The sequence below is a fragment of the Astatotilapia calliptera genome, chromosome 20, assembly GCF_964374335.1.
Source record: "Astatotilapia calliptera chromosome 20, fAstCal68.1, whole genome shotgun sequence".
NCBI classification, from domain to species: domain Eukaryota; kingdom Metazoa; phylum Chordata; class Actinopteri; order Cichliformes; family Cichlidae; genus Astatotilapia; species Astatotilapia calliptera.
The window spans coordinates 25,862,417-25,881,606 of record NC_137441.1 but is presented as its reverse complement, the minus strand read 5'-3'; the positions used below and the strand labels follow the sequence as shown (position 1 = coordinate 25,881,606).

At 42.1% G+C, this 19,190-nt stretch overlaps 1 protein-coding gene across 1 annotated transcript; it reads left to right on the top strand.

Annotated features, from left to right (window-relative positions):
* Positions 1-3,204: 3,204 nt before the first annotated feature.
* tmem240a (transmembrane protein 240a) lies at positions 3,205-18,507 on the top strand. The gene is made up of 4 exons (XM_026154920.2): positions 3,205-3,969; positions 4,357-4,463; positions 8,038-8,246; positions 18,187-18,507. The coding sequence occupies exons 1-4, from the start codon at positions 3,913-3,915 to the stop codon at positions 18,339-18,341; spliced, it is 528 nt and encodes a 175-aa protein (XP_026010705.1). The 5' UTR covers positions 3,205-3,912; the 3' UTR covers positions 18,342-18,507.
* The last annotated feature ends 683 nt before the right edge of the window (positions 18,508-19,190 follow it).

Sequence of the window (19,190 nt, the reverse complement as noted above, 5' to 3'; positions counted from 1 at the left end):
TCACAACACAGTCTTGTTAGCTAAGGGAGAATTTGTTATTCCCGTCAGCTTTTGCCTTGAGCATCCAGCTGGCGCCAGGGGGGCCGCATGAGATGAAGATGGTAGCTGTTTTGGATGGTGCGAACAAACTGAATCCAATTTTACAGTTGGTCTAATGTCCATCACTGGTCACCAGGTCTCTCAATTCCCGTTGTTCTTCTTCAAGATCTTATCCATATAGCAGAGCCATGAGCTTCTCCAAGATCTTGTCCATATTGCGTTCAAAAACACAGTCTGAGTACTCACAGCCCTGCTCATCATCTATCATGTCGGCCAGACTTGTGGGATTTTGAACAGCTGTAGCCGCTTCTTGTTCTTCGATAAGCCATCATCATCATCATCATCGTTTATTTATATAGCACTTTAAAAACACACAAGGCTGACTAAAGTGCTGACCAACAGAAACATAATAGATACCATAAGAATAATAAATACGATAAAATAATAAACATAGCGAAAACAATAAAATACAAGTCAGTCAACCACTGAATCAAAAGCCAGTGAATAAAAATGCGTTTTCAATCCGGATTTAAAAACCATCACTGATGTCGATTGCCTAATGTGAAGAGGAAGATTATTCCAAAGCTTAGGAGCCATGATAGAGAACGCTCGGTCTCCTCTCAGTTTCAACCGTGATTTGGTGACTGAGAGCAACAGCTGCTCAGCTGACCGGAGCGAACGAGTGGGGACATAGGGCTTCAGCAAATCAGACAGATACGCAGGTGCCAGACCATTTAAAGATTTAAAAACCAATAAAAGAACTTTAAAATGAATCCTAAATTCAATTGGGCGCCAGTGCAGGGAGGCCAGAACCGGAGTAATGTGCTCAAATTTCCTTTTACCAGATAAAAAGCCAGGTCCGAGCCAGATAAAAAGCCAGGTCCGAGCCAGCTCCAATCAGCCAGAACTCTGTTATTGTGGTTCCGAATTGGTAGATGTCGTTCAATCTCCATCGTTGTATTAACAGACCTCTCTGCATTGAATCATATCTGTTATTAACCTCTGTCTCTCTTCCACAGCATGTCTTTTATCCTGTCTTCCTTCTCTCACCCCAACCGGTCGCAGCAGATGGCCGCCCCTCCCTGAGCCTGGTTCTGCCGGAGGTTTCTTCCTGTTAAAAGGGAGTTTTTCCTTCCCACTGTCGCCAAAGTGCTTGCTCATAGGGGGTCATATGATTGTTGGGTTTTTCTCTGTACCTATGAAGCGCCTTGAGGCGACTTTTGTTGTGATTTGGCGCTATATAAATAAAATTGAATTGAATTGAATTGAATCATCGAGAGTGTTGCCAGACACACGACGCAACCGAAAATCGAGTATCCAGCAGCAAACGTCTCCGCAGGACAATCAGGCTCTCCCAAGCCTAGGAGTTGTCGGTTTCGTTAAGGGACCAGTTGATCAAATCCACAATTCTTCTTTAGGTTTTTAGAGAACAAGTCTGGGAGACTCTCTTAGGGTTAGAGAATAAGCAAGACTATACAAAAGACATGAGAAGCCAAGCAGGAAAGATAAGGGAGAGGGAGAAGGAGAAAGTGTGACCGCCTCCACCAGGAGCCAAGAGAAGAAGTCTTTTAGAGAGCATACCATCTCTGTCAGCTTCACTGCCTTGCTCAAAGGCTTTTTTGACATGACATGGTTGTTTGTATAGATAACATCTGCAAACCATGGCTATGACCCACAAGCCACCACTTCTTCGTCTTTGTAGTTTGTTGAATTTAAACTTGATCACCACAGCATCCACTGGTACAAAATCGGGAGCTTTATTATATTATCATTATAGTTGTGTCCTTTTATTTTAATCCAGTTGAAGGTTGATTTACTTGTCTGACAATGGATGGGATGGCCACTTAAATATTTTTCAGTTTTAGTAAATTTGCATTCAGCTTCATGTTTGAAGCTGCACTCATAATCATGACCATTCAGGCTTCAAGTCCTTTTTTTTTTTTAACAGTTAAATGTTTACATTACCCCCATTCTACCCCCTGTAGATTTTAATTAGAGCCTACTACACTGGTGCCCATCTTGGCTGCAGTTTCTTCACGAGGGGCGAGGTTGAAATGAAGTAATACTAGCAGGAGTGTGCCTGTGGGTGACAACAGCAGATGTTTTTAAAATCTGCTCCACCAGAGACAAAGGGTATGAGTACAGTGGTTAGTGATTATTTTCTTACAGTATTTGTATTTTAGATTTTATTTGGGCATGCATAGAAAATTGGAATACTGTACAACAGTTCAGTCTGTTTCACTACTTTATTTGGGATGATTGCTGTCCATGGTGCTGAAACAGCCACCCTTCCCTGGAGTGATTACTTGGTTTTTATGACACATTTTCCTGTCAGTTTGTTGTTTCTCTGGTACCTAGGTTGGCAATACAGACTATACTTGAGGGATACAGGAAATCTGGATATACATATTTGAGCTGCAGGCTGGGATATGACAGTTATATATTTCCTTTGATTTGATGGTTTGCATACTTGCAAGGTCCACCTCTCATTTCTGTATTCTATATAGCAACTTGAAACTTTTACCATGGAGACAATAAGAGCAGATGCTTTCAAATAATACATCAAACAGGATGTTTACTCAGTGAGCTCAATGAGCCATGGTACAGATGTCATGCCACACCAGAACTAGTCTTTGAAACCACTGGCCTTTATTATTTCCACCAGTAGAATATTATCACTATTTTGCAGAAGTTTCGACGTTTTCTGAATTTCCACACTTTCCACTGTAGCCTAAACAAGTAATCCAAATGACACCCCAAAACAAGTTTTAACCTTAGGCTCATTTTGGAAATGTAACAAGCGGCATGTTGTGAGCAGAAATGGTGCAGAGTCAGAAACAGAGGAGCAGCAGTGTCTGGGGGAGAAGTAGAACACAAGGCAGGCGTGTGTGTGTGTGTGTGTGTGTGTGTGTGTTAGGGTTGGGGGGGGGGGGTTACTGTGGGGATAAAGCAGGTTAAATCATGATGACGAGTGCCATCGGTGCCTCTGCCGGTGTCCTGTAAATAACGAGCCTACAGGCCTTTGCCTTAAAGCGGGCTTGCAGTTCTTTCTTCTCACACCGCCCACTATACACAGATTCTCTCGCGCGCATAGAAGCGCGAACGCGAAAGCGTGCGTGCGCGCATGCACTAGAGGTGGGAGTGGATGCTCGTGTAGCTGCTGGAAGCCAGGATGGGATAATCCTGGCTCCGGGCGTTGATGCAGCTGCCGTTGCTGGATACGGAGTGGACTCGGGGCGCAGGGTGGGTCTAGTTCCCGACTGGAGCTGTGTGGACCCCGTGTCGATGTTGTCAAGCGTTCCGAGAAAGACGAGGGCGATGGCCGTGAGAGGAGTTGGTGCAGCTCTTTGAAACGTCCAGGCAAAAGAAATCGACCGTCTTCTCCCATGGAGGACACCGGCATTAATCTGAAGCGCAGAACCGGTGTGGAATAACTTAGGAAAGGAGGGAGAGAGGATACCGGGGCACTCCGTAGAGGATATCAGGGGAATCCTTCATTCATTTTCTTTATGGTTTCTTTAAACTGGGATACAGCTAGAGACGCGAGTGAAGGAACGGATCACTTTTGCCTCGGTGATTAGGAGAAGACTGCCTCCTTGGATCGAGCGGCAGCCGCATCCGACCTACCGTGGGGGGGTGGGGGGAGATCAGGATACTTGGATGGAGAGGGCGCAGTGAAGGCTAGCGGCTTGCCGTGTGTAGGAGGGGACGGAGGGAGACCGGGCAGTTTGAAGGGACGGGGAGCCAGGAGCGGCGGCGGCGGCTCCATGAGCTGCTCCTGCCGGGACAGAGCGCCCAGAGCCCAGCCGGAGCGTCTCCACCGCCGCGGGTAGAACCCCGGGCAACAGGACGGCGGCCAGTTTGGAAGTTTTGATGCATATGATCACAACCACCATGATTTTTATGATTCTTGGTGCTTCAGTTGTAATGGTAAGACACCTTCACCTCCCTCGGCCACGATCTTATTTCCTCACTGGGCTGAGAGCCTCCCGATTTGACAGAAATGCCTCAAAAATGTAGGCCTATCACATTTTCAAGAAACTACAGCAGGCCTATCACTGACACGAGGAAGTAGGTTAGCCTACCTATAATTACCTGCCGTCATAAATAAATAATCTAAGTCCGTTTGAGGCAAGAGTCCCCCCTCTTAGAATCGGGAGGATCTGCCAAGACTATTTTCACTCATGTCTCTGTGGTCTTTATAGCCTGCTGTTATTTATCCTAATAGCACCTAATGAAAAGAATTATTCGCTGTCTGTGGTAATAGCCTAGCCTATTGCTTGACATGTCCCAGCTGACTGGAATGGTTCTTTGCAGGCGATAGCCTGTTTAATGGACATGAACGCACTACTGGATCGCTTTCACAACTACATCTTACCGCATCTACGAGGGGAGGACCGCGTCTGTCATTGCAACTGTGGAAGGTAAATGCCATCATCCAGCACGATATTCGGGTTAAACATGGTGTGCTTCATGGTGTGTGTGCACGCGTGTGTGTTCTCTTCTTTAGTCGTCCATTCTTAATTGCTGAAGAGGCCTCGAAGATTTCCGGCGGTGAAGCCAAACCTGTCGGCGCTCTCACAGGCTACACGACTGTCAGACCCGTTATTATTCGCTCGATCTCACGTTTGATCGCCGTGTGCTGCTTTTTTCTTTTTCTTTTTTTTATACCACCGGTGGCGGTGAGGATTTCTGATTTTGCTCCATACACGAAGGTGTATGTCGGAGCCATAAATAGGTAATGAACTACGAGCGATGTGAGGCCGTTTCAAAAACAATCTGAGCATCAAGTGCGCCGTGCTATTCACACGCAGGCCTACACGGCAAGAATATAACCTGCTGGGGCCAATTATGATCCTAAGTGCCGAAGTGAGGTGGTTATGGCTTAGGAAGTGCTACAGGGCTGAGGGAGCTGGCTGCTCACCAGCCTACCTGTTTGCTGTCACGGTGAGAGCGGGGATTGAAGTGTGGAAAAACAACAGCATGACACTCATTAATGTATTAATTTGGATTTAATGAGCATTATTACGTGTTTTCCATCATCATTAAGCACTTAATATGACACAGGCTAGATATATGGGTGAGCCATGGCACAAGTGGGCCTCTGTGTTGTGTTTTTTTCTTCTTCCTCCTAACTCTCCTCAGTGCCTGAGGGTATGGCAACAATATTAGAGCAGGATTTAAAGTAAGACTCCTATTTTACAAACGGGTGCACACCTATAGTGTCCTCATGTTGGATCCTGATTGGTCTGTGCTCTGCAGACAAGCAGCTAGAAGAACACACAGAGGCTTTAGAGGGAAGAATTTTCACTATTCATATTGGTGCAAGCTGAACAGATGCACACTCAAAGAAAACAGCAGCCCATAGTGTTCATGCTGCAGTGAGGGGGCTGATGTGTTAGCAGTTCATTAGCAGCATTAAGAGGGCAGTTCCACAGTGTGTGTGTGTGTGTGTGTGTTTTCTTAGCCTCTAAATCCAGAAATGGGTCACCATCAATCATAGGCAATTATATTATGCTTGTCCAAGTCAAAGTTTTGAAAGGCGTCTAATACATGTGATGTGATATAGTTTACTCAAGGCCAAAAATAAAATAAAATAAATTGCATGTTTGGGTACAGCTCTGAGATGAGATGATGCATCACTGATGGGCTTTTTTTCCTGGAATATTTAGACAGGCATGTCATGTTTGCTACTGCTGAGAGGCCAAAGGGATTTCTTTCAGTAAGTAATGCAAAAAGACTAATGATTAAAAAAACCCTTCTCATATAAGTGATCAAATAAACCTCCATGCTAATGAACAGTATGCACAGTAAAACCTCTGCTCCTCCTGCTAGTGCTCAGGTAACCACAGTGTCTTTCACTGACCTGGAAATACTCCTGAATGAGAGCCAGTCATCTGTTTTCACACAAACAGCAGAAACGTGGGATACGTGGATGAATAGAGCAGAGCGTTGACTTCGCCTGCCTGCCCTTCCATCCATGAGGCGTGGAGGTGTCGGGACGCCCACAGTGCTCACCTTATCAGGCTTGAGGACACAGCCAGTGTCATTTTATTTGGCAGTGCTCATGCTCTGTTTTGGATGTGGTTGTAGGATCTATGATGGGCTCAAGCCTGGCCTTAGAACAGCTGTATCCGTGATGGGGAAGATACAGGAGTGGACTGCGTGTGTTACACAAAATTCTTGACCTGATTTTTTTTATATTGGGGGAGGGAAAAAAGGTGCACAAGAAAACTTATGTGCTACAAGAAACTTATAAGTATTTCAGCAAGGTCCTTCTTCAGGGGAAATAAATGAATCTGGATAGACATTTTGGGTTATCATTACACATTGCTTAGCTTTTTTTTTTTTTTTTTAGATGTTTCCCTGTTAATGGACTTCAGAGGCTGCTTTGATCCCCCATGTGGTCATACTTCTTTAGCAAGATGCTTCAGGTGCTCATCTGCAAGATCTATTTGTGTTTTAAAGTGCTGTAGAGTTCCTGCAGCTCAGTGTCCAGAGATTATCTGTCAGTCACGCAGCGTGGGTGGAATTTACATTAATGAAGTTCAAATTTGTGCTTGTCTGTAGCTGCTCATGATACAGAGAACAGAGTCATACCTTAACTTTTAACGCACTTTTAACAGTCTTAACTACAGTAATGTCAGAGACAGAGAAATCTAATCAAACAGTTGCAAGCCATTCAGATTTACAGAAGTTAGAAGCTATTTTAAATTGCTGCAGCATGTCTTTAGTCTAGCAGGTCTTCACAAACCTCCTTCGGTCCAATCCTGCTATCAAAGTAATGTCCCAAAGAGCGTGAGTGCATCTGGACTCACTTCCAACAGGTAAATCTCTCAGCTCCCACTGCGTTCCCTCACCGTGTTTGTCAGACAGCTGCCTGTGTTGTTATATTGAAAACGCCTTCATCCCCTCCCAGGAGGCCAGGCAATACCTGTATAGTGAGGCTTTCACATCAAGTGAATCTATTTTACAGTAGCGGGGAGGGCAGTTCTGGACAATGAGGCAATGTGATAGCCATAGCTAGTTACTTGCTACAGTAGTGGATGTACAGAGCTTTATGGATGTTCTTTTATTCTTTATTCAGATCCTACTGTGTGTATCTGTATATATATATATATATATATATATATATATATATATATATATATATATATATATATATATATATATATATATATATATATATATATATATATATATATATATATGTATACTCTCTCTCTGTCTCTCTCTATACACATGTATATATACACATATGCACTGGTATCTGTCTATGTATCTCTCTCTCTATTTCTCCATCTACCTCTCTCTCTATATATATTTACTTGTAATGCAGCATAAGCTGTCCTCTTCCTCTCTGTGCATTATGGGTGGAACATTTCCATGCGTTCCCCTGTGAGATGTGAACACCTGTTTAGTAGCAATCAGGCACCCTGTGAATTTGTGGTAAAGGTATAAAATTGCCTTCTTTCTTGCTTCTCTTATTTGGAGCAAATTAAAGAGACTTTCTAACAGGAGCTAGTTTGGCTTTAAATTACACTTTTAATTCTAAAGTAAAGTGAAAAAACAAACAAACTGATGTTTACAAGATCACACCAGAGCACCCAGTACAGTTTGCATTATATACATGTCCTATTTGCTCAGGAAGGCATTTATTGAGCTGGTAGAATATGGGAGTAAATGCCTTGCTTAGAGGCACTTCAACTATCGTCACTGAGAGAGGCAGAAACCCTTCTGTGTTCAGTCCTTGAGCTGCTTCTCCAAATTTAAAAATCACAACTCCGCCGTGAATTTTTCTGCCTAAAGTGCAGCCCGGAGATACCCATGGGTTCCCTGAGAAGGCTTCTGGGGTTAACAGCAAAGTGCGGATTTGTGCAATCTTATCATAATTTAGAAATCTCCAGACACCCCCCTAGTTAGAAGGGTTATATAAGATGCAAACATAGAGCATAATTAACTCTTCCATCACTTTGCCCTGTCTGCCCTCGCCCCCAGGCATCATGTCCACTATGTAATCCCATACGATGGGGACCATTCCTTGGTGGACTCTTCAGAGAACTACTTTGTGAGTGACAGTGTGACCAAGCAGGAGATGGACTTAATGCTGGGACTGCTACTGGGCTTCTGCATCAGCTGGTTGCTGCTGTGGTTGGATGGAGTCCTACACTGTGCCGTCAGGGCCTGGAGGGCGAGCCGATACTACGGTAAGATGGACGCTGCCTGCTGTTTATCTGCTGCTTATACGCAAGCTCAGCAATACTTTAACATCATATAAGTTTTTATTCATTTTAGTTGAACATCCTGAGGCACAAATGCTTGAAAGACTGGAAAAAATGTAATATGTAATGAAATAACGTGTATTTTATTGCAGGGTATTAGCAAAAACGCAGAAAGATCTTTTCGTGTAACTATCCGCAATGTATCTGGATCTCTAAGTGCTTGCCAGGTTAACGCAGCAGTTGGTAGAGCTCTGGAAAATGACCTTACCCCCATTGCTTGGCCCACTTTTGGCTCTTCTTGCTGATTTTTTTCTCAGTTTACTGCGACCTCTTGGAAAAAAAATCACAGCGAAACCTTCCAACTGCGATGATTCAGACGTAGGCACATCAGACAAACCAGCTGAGCTGAAGCTAAATTTAAACGGCTGTCCTCTTTTTCTTCTTTTTTTTGGACAGTCCACATATCTCACACCTTATTTCACTAATAATACTTAATTTGTTTGCAGGAAACAGCAGTCATATGCTCATGTAATGGCACTGTCATTAAGTGTAATTTCTATGCTCGGGATGTATTCAGCTCATTACTTGATAGGACAACATAAAATCACTCTTTAATGTTGTCTTTCCCAAACTGCTGACTCACATTAAACTCCCTGCAGGTATGTCATTTTTAAATACATTAGTGCAATCACTTGTGTCTATTGCTGCACGCTGGTATGTTATTCAGCATCGGCCTCTGAGCCCGAATGTTGTGTTAGCATTAAGCCAAACTGAACAGCTGACATCTTCGCTTGGATTAAAGTTCACATATTTAAGCTCAGTTTACCTGAGAAGAATTAAGCCTAGTTCTAGACTTAAACTTACTTATTTTTGCATTGGAAGATGTGTGTCCTTTTAGCCTAGGGCTAGGTTTACATCAAGTGTTTGGATAAACGGCTCACCCAGAAAAGTTCTGTTTAGGGTCTGTGATAAGTTAGAGCTTTAATGATCTCATTGGGGATGCTATAAGAGCAAAATTGCAATGCAAGTAAAACAGAATATTAATGGGATTTTAAATATGTAATATAGATGATGCAACCTCCAATTAAAACCTCCATTCGGTTGAACTTAATTGGGACGACTAGACAAAGTGGCTTTGCAGGGTCCGACTTAGCAAATTAACAATTATGATTATGACATTCGTGGCTAGATAACTTCCTTGTTTGAAAGTTCAGCCAAGCATAAGTGTAGACTAATAATAAATAATGAACATGCGTAACACTTTTCCAAAACAAGTAAACAGCGCAAGAGGAAATGAAAAACAAAACTTTGGGGAAAATGTATGGCAGTGCTAAAGATAAAGCTGAGTGTTCAGAGTGGATCTATAGGAAAACCCTAACTTTGCAAGCCTGAGATGCATTGACTTTGTCCTTTAAAAGGTTCCAATCTCAACAGGGATTTTCCAAGCAGCAGTCATGGGGTTAACCAGTCACACCACATCAGTTGTTCAATTTCCAGGTAGGCTCTAAATGGAGATGAGGATTTAGGTAATATGGTAGATTTGATTGATTGGCCTGAGAGCAGTGCTCTGAAACAACTGTAATATGTTGAAGTCTCTTCTACAATGACTGCAGATCTAGAGCAACGTGACATTTATGGAGGCTCCAAAAGAGAGAAAAAGAAATCTCAGCTTAATAAACCCCTCTTCTTAAATAAAACTTTATTCCTTCAATAAAACGTTTAATGACAGGCCTGCATTTTTGGTTGTGTTACATGACATCGTTAATAATGCTATGTGGAGATTTGTGCATTGTGAGAAATTTTTCTGTGCTGACATTTTCACTTTGCTTTACAGTTTGGTTGAGTTACATAAAAATGGAATCTCACAGTCATACATCCCAAGTCTAGCTTCTTATTACAGAACAATCAGGGACCGAGGATAGACACGTGAGGAACTCCAGAAAAAGTAAAGACCGTTTTATCTTTTTGTGCATTTTGCACCACATCTATGGTGCTAAAAATATTCAGATAACTGGTTTAAATACTTACAAAGGTGTAAAAGGCAAAGGTGTACTAAAATAACTTTAGTTGTACTGACTTTCCAGAGTTTCTGGTAGTGGAGTAGTATCCACTGACAGCTTTAAAGCGGCTCCAGCATTTAACTCGTTAAAGAATGACAATTAGACACTAAAATTCAAAAGATTTTGATGACAGCTCCATAGCAAATCTGTAAAGGTGCATGATGCATCAACACTTCTTGTTTATGTCCAAAAGTGAAGCCAACTTATCTCAGAAATAAGAGCTGCCATCTTGCACTTGTGAGTGTCTGCGCTGTAGTAACTGGGGACATTGTGCCGATGCCCCACTTAACACAGGATTTAATGGAAGTTGATGTCAGCAGCACAGAAATATTTTGGCTTCACTTTTGGGAAGCTGTTGTGACCTCCATAGTGGTATTTATTTTCTCATATAACTTTCATTTATTCCAACATGTATTATGTTTGCCAATAACAATGAAAAACAGTTCATAAAATCTACATCTGCTATTGGAACATCTTTGTGATCAAGTAGTTGTGTTTTCCCAGCTACACTGACAGAAAACATGAATCTGGGCTCTTAATTATGAGTCTTTCATAGTAGACATATCAGCCAACGCCATCAACAGATCCTCTGTTCTGTTCATCTCTCCCACTTAGCCATGTGAGTGTGATATTAAGCCAGCACGTTCAAGATCAGAGCCCAGAAACCAAAGCAGCTGAAGCAAATTCAGCCATCATTATACTTCCATGTTATTTTGGTTGTGACATATTAAAAAATGTCAAAAAAAAAACCAACCTCCACTGAAGGTATTTCCAGTAATATGCTGATTGGACCTCCTCTTCAGCTGAAGGTGGGTGGAGCTGTCCTAGGATTTACGTGAGGTCACCAGACTAAATGAACTACAAAGAATGGCTGCGCTCCATTTGGCTGTGACGCTTATTAAGCAGTTGCAAGGTTGGAAAACCTTTTTAAATGGAGTCCAGGCGTGATATGAGGTGGCCAGTTCAATTTAAATCAATATCAGTCAGTTAAAGCAATCTTTTCAGAGGCAGTACCTTTTTCCACATGAATTCAGACATTCACTCACACACACACACATAGCAACATGAAATATGTGTTTACTGAGATGCTTTTAACACGGACACACAGACTAATCAGTTCACGTTAGCGTGTGTCATTCTGTATCTGTAATAGAGCTGCCGTGTACACCACACACTATACAACACCGTGCACTTGAGAAAGCTAACAAGAGAGGCATTTCAGTGGAAGGTGTAACTGGAGGTTGTAACTTTGTGAGTTGGATTACATGGATACTCTAATAGTCTTTCTAGCAGCAAGTTTTGCCACTTGGAAGCAACATTGAAATGGGCTGTTATTTGGAAAGTTACTTTGAAGCATTGCCTAAATAAGCTTTAATCACAGTGGTCACTAAGACATAAAAACTGCATGTATAGAGTCACTAATCCAATCTGATAAAAATGCTTATAAAGTTTCTGACTTTGCTCCAAATGATGGTTTTAAAGAGCTCTTTCCCCTTTGGAAATGATACTTCTACTACCATCTTTGCTCATCAAGTGCCATATCTCCGGCTCTCCAAGATCTTTGCTTAAAAGTATAATAATGAAGCGCGTGGGAGCATCAGCGCAGTGGATGACAAAAAGGAAAACTGTCACCGCTGATATTACACTGAATGAATGCGGTGGAAGTCCTGGAAGTTAACTGATTAATGAGGGAAATCTGACCAAACCATTTTTTATTTTAAAGCAAACACTGCTGTGGTGTGATCATCAGTGTGATACACAGTGATGAGTGACAAATCAAAGAAAAAGCCTGAATCTGTGAGCCCTACAATGAAGGGATCCAGTGCCTCTGTGATGCTCCGTTGTATCCACTTAGCACGACGGGTCACTGCAAATCAATTCAGAGATATCCCAGATTTTCAACCTTCAAGAAAGCAATCCACAGGGCAGGAGATGTTGCTAAAGGGATTCACAGGTATTAAAGCGAGTCTTTATTGTCGGTTATTCTTTTAATTTGTCACCCATATGTGTAAGAATACACACACAGCAATCACCAAGACTGGTTTAAACCAGGCTTGAAAAACAGAGAGTGAGATGACTTCACTCCCACCATCTGCTGCGCTGTAGAGAATGCTACATTCCCACATACCGTGTGTTTAAATCCAACTGAGTGTGATAGTTGCCTCTTTATTTCCCTCTGTCGGCACGCTCCCTCCCTGAAATATCCGTCTCATTTCTCTCCCCATCTCCTCGTGACAGATGAAGGATGCATGTTACTTTTGCAAAAGAAAGCAAACGCGGCAGATTTAATGAGACAGAGCATGTGCTGTACAGCTCGCCGGCACCGTTAGGCCTATGCGCCTGTGCGGGCTCGAGCAAAGAAATGAAAAAGCTTTCAGTGGTGCCAAAGTTAAACAGCCACTAGACGCACGTGTGAAATCATGACATGACAGCATGAAGTCCCTCACAGCTCACGATCATGGTGGGTTCTCAGCCTTTTCCCACCCCGCCAGGATTGAAGTCATGTTTGGAAACGCTCATGAACATTTAGCAATTCTTTTGCTGCAATTCAGCCGAGTTTGGAGGCACCGAATGTTGAAACATGGAGAAAACTGCACTATCCTGTTGTCTCTATGCTGTAGCGGGTACAGAGAGTTTGGGGCAGGCCCCACGATGAGGAGGTGGCCTGGATCTTCAGTTTTCAGGATAAAGTAGATGATATGTGACCTGGATACTGGGACCGCCATGGAAAAGCTCCCCAGGCGGGATGGGAATCTGTCAAGAGCTGATCAAAGAGTGACAGTGATTTTAAAATGCACTAATATGGGGCTTTAGGATGGAGGTTTTACCATTCGTTTGCAGCTATAATGAACAACGTGCTCGAATAGTAAAACCTTTGATGTTTGCTGGCTGCTGCTGCTTTGCACAGTCATGGAATTGAGAACAATGCTGGTTTTCTGCAGTGCATTAGTACAACAGTGCAAAAATCATCATAAAAAACACCCAGGGAAAGAAGAACATCCATATTCATTAGCAGCACTTATAGAATGGGGAGAATAGTTAGGGCTTTTTTGGCACTTGGAGGGAATACCCCTCATTTCTCTGTATGTGCCAGTGCTAGGTCACACTCGTTTAGCCTCCCCGAGATGAGGAGCGAAGGTGAGGCTGACAGAGCGGGGAGGAGAGTGTGTGTGATGGTGGGGAGCAGGATGGAGATGCTGTCACATCCCCACCCCCACTTCACACACACACACACACACACACACACACACACACACACACACACACACACACACACACACACACACACACACACACAAACTCCCCTCCAAAGCTAAAAATAGAACGAGGGGAAGAGCAGCTGGAATAGCAAGTGAGAAACGCGCACACACACATGCGCACACACACATGCGCACAAACACATGCGCGCACACGCACTCACGCATACACAGCGCACTCAGATGCACACTGTTCCCTTTTTTCCTCCTCCTAATTCCTCGTCTAGCTCCTCCCTCTCTCCCCCTCTTCTTCACTTATTGAATCTACTCCTGTCTGTTTCCTTTACAGTGCTTCCTGCTGCAAATACATTTCCTGTTATTGCTGCCTTGCCGTGAACGCCTAACTCGAAAGGCCAAACGGAAAAAACGCAACAACGATCACACAAATTGAGAAAACGATGACTTAGCACCCCCCCCCCGCTCTAAATTTAAAGCATAACAATTGTATCTCTGCCTCCCTCTTCTCCTGCCATGCCATTATCATTCCTCCGGACTCAATCTCCACCTCCATCCTTTTATTCAAATGAGAGAAACCTGTCTTGGTTGCCCCTTTTCCTTTGGATACCCTTCAGAGCAGTCCTTGTGGACAGCATACCCATTCACAGCTATAAATAACTCTCCCTTTCTCTCCCTCTCCTCCTCACCTCCTCTCATCCACAGAACACTTCCCCCCCCACCAGCTCTTGCCTAACTTCACCACCACCCCCTCTTTTCTTGCTCATCCTCTAGCAGGGCCATTTGCTATACTGGGTTTGCTGTCTGGGGCTCTCCCCTCCTTCTCTCTCTCTGCTGTCTCTGTGGACCTCGCGCCGCCTCGCCGGCTCCAGTTTATAACCTGACAAGCACAAACGTCTGCCCCGCCACTCCCCTCCTCACATTATGCACCTCGCATTTGCAAAAAAAAAATAAAAATGAAAAAAATAAATTCTACTTTGTTTCCAGGCACAGACACAAATTTCACGCCAGGTCGGCCTTTGAGACGCGTATTCTGTACGTGTGATGTGATGGCTGCTAATTGGGTGGAGTCAGATGGATCCGTTGTGTCTTAAATATGTATAATGTCATATGTGAAATCCATTTTGGTGTATGGCAGCGATGCCAGGACACAGTCACCGATGCAACAGTCGAAGCACAAATGTGAACGCTCAAGGGCAATGCCGCGGCGCGCGTGAAGAGTGACGCCATTTACAGTTCACATGCAATATTTCAAACTTTCTTCTTCTTCTTCTTTTTTTTTAATTCTCGTCTCGGTTTCTCCGTCGTAAACAGCTCGCTTCTGCTCCACAGAATAAAAAGCTACGTTTGTTGTGAAGACAAAATAAAAATGTAACATCGTTGTGCAAAATTCACAGACATAAACTGACTTTTATTTTATTTTATGTGTAATGAAATGTGATATATATAAATTTCCTTTCTTTTCATTACGCTTATACCAGGCAAAAGAGGAACATTACTCGTCTGATTCTCTTTTTGTTTGTTTGTTTGTTACATTCAGCTCGTCCATCTTTGAGACTGTTACACACAGTAAGTTTACCCGTTTGGCCATCGAAACATTTAGCCCAGAAATTTGTTCATTTCAGAGCAGAAAAGTGACGCGTGAGCCATCACGGTTCTCGTCATCTTATCTCCAAGGATGAAAAATAGAAACTATTAAAGGACAAATCGACGCGCAAACCTTTGCTTTTAAAGCCAGTGTGAGTCAGGCCAAAATGTATTTATATTTTCAGTCAGTTTCCAACTGCACAGTTTGCTCATTTCAAGTCCCCCCCCCCCCACACACACAAATATCTTTACTGAATTAATGCAATTAATGCACAGATGTCTATAAAGAGAACAAACAAGCAAACAAAAAGTCGACTGAGGATCATCTTGATAAATGATTCTCCATTGCAACATGTTTATCGTGCACAACTGCTTTAGAACACGTCTGGAAATCACAAAAATGTACTAACAGATAGATCATCAGATATCACTGACACTGACGTCACATCAATTTTAGCAGCTGGATTGTAGATAATTCAGGAAGAGCCCCAAATACATTGGAAGAGTGAATGTTTCCTCCTGATAAGTAGCCTATTTGTCTTATTTAATTCTTCTAATAAGGAGGGTATTTGTCGGCAGATATTACAGTGCAAACAACACCTCGTGGAGGAGGTTGACTCACACTCATGTAAATATCCTAATAAACAGACACACCAAAGCGTCATCATGCAGGTTGTATTGGCAAATTTCACCAGTATAAACTAATGGCATTTACCACAAAGGGTTTTTTAATTTTTTTTAATTTCAGTTGGTTTTGTAAATACAGATTCTTGATTTTTTTTCTTCTTTCTAGTTCATAAAAGTTTAAGAAAGAAAGATCATGACGTTAAGGTCAAATAAAAGGAGGTTCATGGGTCTGAGATCAGTCCAGCTTGTGTGTCTGGTTGCTGATATGCCTTGTATACTCTAACTGGATTTAGAACCAGAAAACCAGGCTAAGAAGGATTTTAGGATTTTACACTATTGTGTGTGTTGAGCTCATGAGTGTGTCGTCTAGCTGCTCGGCTTTGGTGTCTTTAAACGCTTGCATTCAGCTTCTTACATCGACACAACTGCATGTGCGAATGACAGTGCAGCTTAATAAACCACATACTCACGTCCCCATACTTTGTGTTAACATCATCGCTGAGGCATTTTCTTTAGTTCCACTGTCTAGCAGCTCAGTCTTTTGGCTATTTTTATATGAAATATTGACATTTTCATGTTTTTGGGTCTTTTAAAAGGCTCAAACTCTGAGTTCCTCCATTACATATAGAAACGACACAGAAAAAAATGTTTTCACATTTAATTTCTCATTCCCATTGAACATTTCCTATTTATGTTTCATATAAGACTTGAATACTCCCCCTCCTCCCCCTCCTCCTCCTCCTCCTACTACTACTACTACTAATAAAAATATTTATCTTGAAACACTTAAGTGTACAACCTGAAAGTTGAAGAAAGAGGGTTAAATGATTTTTTAAACTGAATCTAGGGCAAAATTCATACAATACTACTACCACTACTACTACTACTACTACTACTAATAATAATACTAATAATAATTATTATTATTATTTTATTTATAGGCGCCTTTAAGACCCTCAAGGTCACCTTACAATAGCACAGAACAGTAGCAACAATACAATATAATAAAACATGGAAAAATACAATTTAAACATAAGGTAAACAAGAAAGAGAGGGGGAAAAACAAGCATGAAAGTATAAAAGCTGAGCAGGGTAAAAATGGACTAAGATGTATAATGACGTGTATGCAGTTCTGAATAGATGGATTTTGAAACGTGATTTAAAAGTAGAGAGAGAGAGTTTGTAGTCCGGAGATCTGGTGGAATACTAACATGTTACATATAGGAATTCGGGGATCTATGTGTTGCTATAGTTTTATCTCGATTAGTGGTTCAGCTAAAAGTACTTTGAATGAACTTTGTTAGTATCCTACTGTACTATAATCAATGACTGGCAACTGATGCAGAACCTCGGTGTAATTTCATTAAAAGTACTGCCCTAATTCTGACTTGAAAGCGTCACACAGTTGGTGCACATTTGTTGCCTGTACTTCCATGATGTGACTCTCCCGTTTTACCGCATCCCAGGTGCTTCATTGGATTAAGATGTGGAGGCTGTTTGAGTGCAGTGACCTCATTGTCGTGTTTAAGAAACCAGTTTGCAATGATTCGAGCTTCATGAAATGGCATTATTTGTGACATGGCATTATTTTGGTGGAAAGCAGCCATCAGAAGATGGGTACACTGTTCAAAAAGGGAGAAACTTTGTCATTACACCACCAGCGGTGTCAAGGCAGGATGGATCCATGCTTTGATTTTGTTCACACCAAATTGTGACCCTACCATTAAATTTGTCGCAACAGACATCAAGACTCATCTAACCAGACGACGTTTGGTGAGGCTATGGTAATTGTAGCTGACAGGTGTGGTCTTCTGCTGTTGCAGCTGGTTTGCTTCAAAATTTTATATATGTTGTGCATTCAGGGTGCATGCATGGCTACACGTGGTTATTTGAGCTACTTAAGTTTTGCTACCAGTTCAGAGTAGTCTGCCTATTCTCCTCTAACACCAAGACATTTTTGAGAGCTACTCACTGGATATTTTCCCCTTTTCAGACCATTATCTGTAAACCTTAGAGATGGTTGTGCAGGAAAGTCTCAATAGATCAGCAGTTTGTGAAATACTCAGACCAGTCTGTCGGGTACCAACCACCGTACCCTGTTCAGAATGACTTAAATCACCTTTCTTCCCCATTCTGATGCTCAGTTTGAACTTCAGCAAGGTGTCTTGACCGTGGCTAAATGCATTGACTAGCTGCCATGTGATTGGCTGATTAGATATTAACAATTCTCAACAATCAGATGAAGAAAGGGATAAGGTTATTAACGACCCACAACATTTTTGCTTTTTTTGTATTTTCAGCTTGATGTATGAGCAGGTAAATCGGCCCGTGTGATTCCATATCCTCTGCACTTTTGCAAACAAATTAAATTATGACTTCCAATAAAAAATAAATGACTTACTCAGTCACACGTAACTTCTTTTCATCTTTCTTCTTCAGATACTCCATCCTGGTCATGGCTGCCCCAGTTCTGCAACCTTCGAGACCTCCGTCGCCGAGCCCAGCTCAGACAGCTGGAAGACTCCAGTGGCAACATGGTCCACATCAAGCAGAAGCTCTACCACAACGGCCACCCAAGTCCCCGCCACCTCTGACTTTAAAACAAAACAAAAAAAAGAATAAACTAAACAAAAATAATATAGACGACCCCTGCCCCTCCCCTTGTACCCCTCTTCTCCTCCCTTCTAAAACACCTGTGACCCTTCCCAGCTGCCCCAAGGCCAACTGTTGCCTAAGAGACCCTGAAAACTACCCTCCCACTATTCATAACATGGCCCCCAAAAACCCCAATGACAGGACTTTCTTTTGACTAAAACCAGTCCCTGTCAGCACCTAAAAAAATTAATTTATCAATTAATTAATTACAAAAAAAATCCCAAAATGGAGCAAGATGACGATTATTTGTTGCCACTAAAATCTTGTCTTACGTCCATGTCCACCATTGTGGGAGGAAGAAGAAAAAAAAACATTTTTAAGGGTGTTTTTTTCTGTATAGAGACATTTTCTGTGTTCATTGTTAAACTTGGCATGCTCTTTTAGAACAGGGTAAGATGTGGGTAGTGTATGGAACGGGGCGGCAAGACAGGTGTCATTATATATACATATACACATATATATATATATATATATATATATATATATATATATATATATATATATATATATATATATATATATATATATATATATATATATATATATATATATATATATATATATATAATTTTTTTTTTCTCTATTGGGTGGGACCAGGATTTTGTTGGCACAGGGTAGGGTGAGTGAGGCTGGCGGGTGGGTGGGTTTTTGTGACGGTTAGAATGCTGCTTCTGTAAATAGTTATAAAAACAGGCAAGTGGGATCTGACAGTGTTTAAAAAGGGGGGTGGGAGGTGGGAGAGGGGTGTTGGGGGGTTCTGTGTGAGTCTTTCATCAGTAGAAAAATTA

Coding starts and splice junctions, on each gene's coding strand:
- tmem240a (XM_026154920.2), top strand. CDS start 3,913: ATGCATATGATCACAACCACCATGATTTTTATGATTCTTGGTGCTTCA. Junction 3,970..4,356: donor TTGGTGCTTCAGTTGTAATG/GTAAGACACCTT, acceptor GGTTCTTTGCAG/GCGATAGCCTGTTTAATGGA. Junction 8,247..18,186: donor GAGGGCGAGCCGATACTACG/GTAAGATGGACG, acceptor TTTCTTCTTCAG/ATACTCCATCCTGGTCATGG.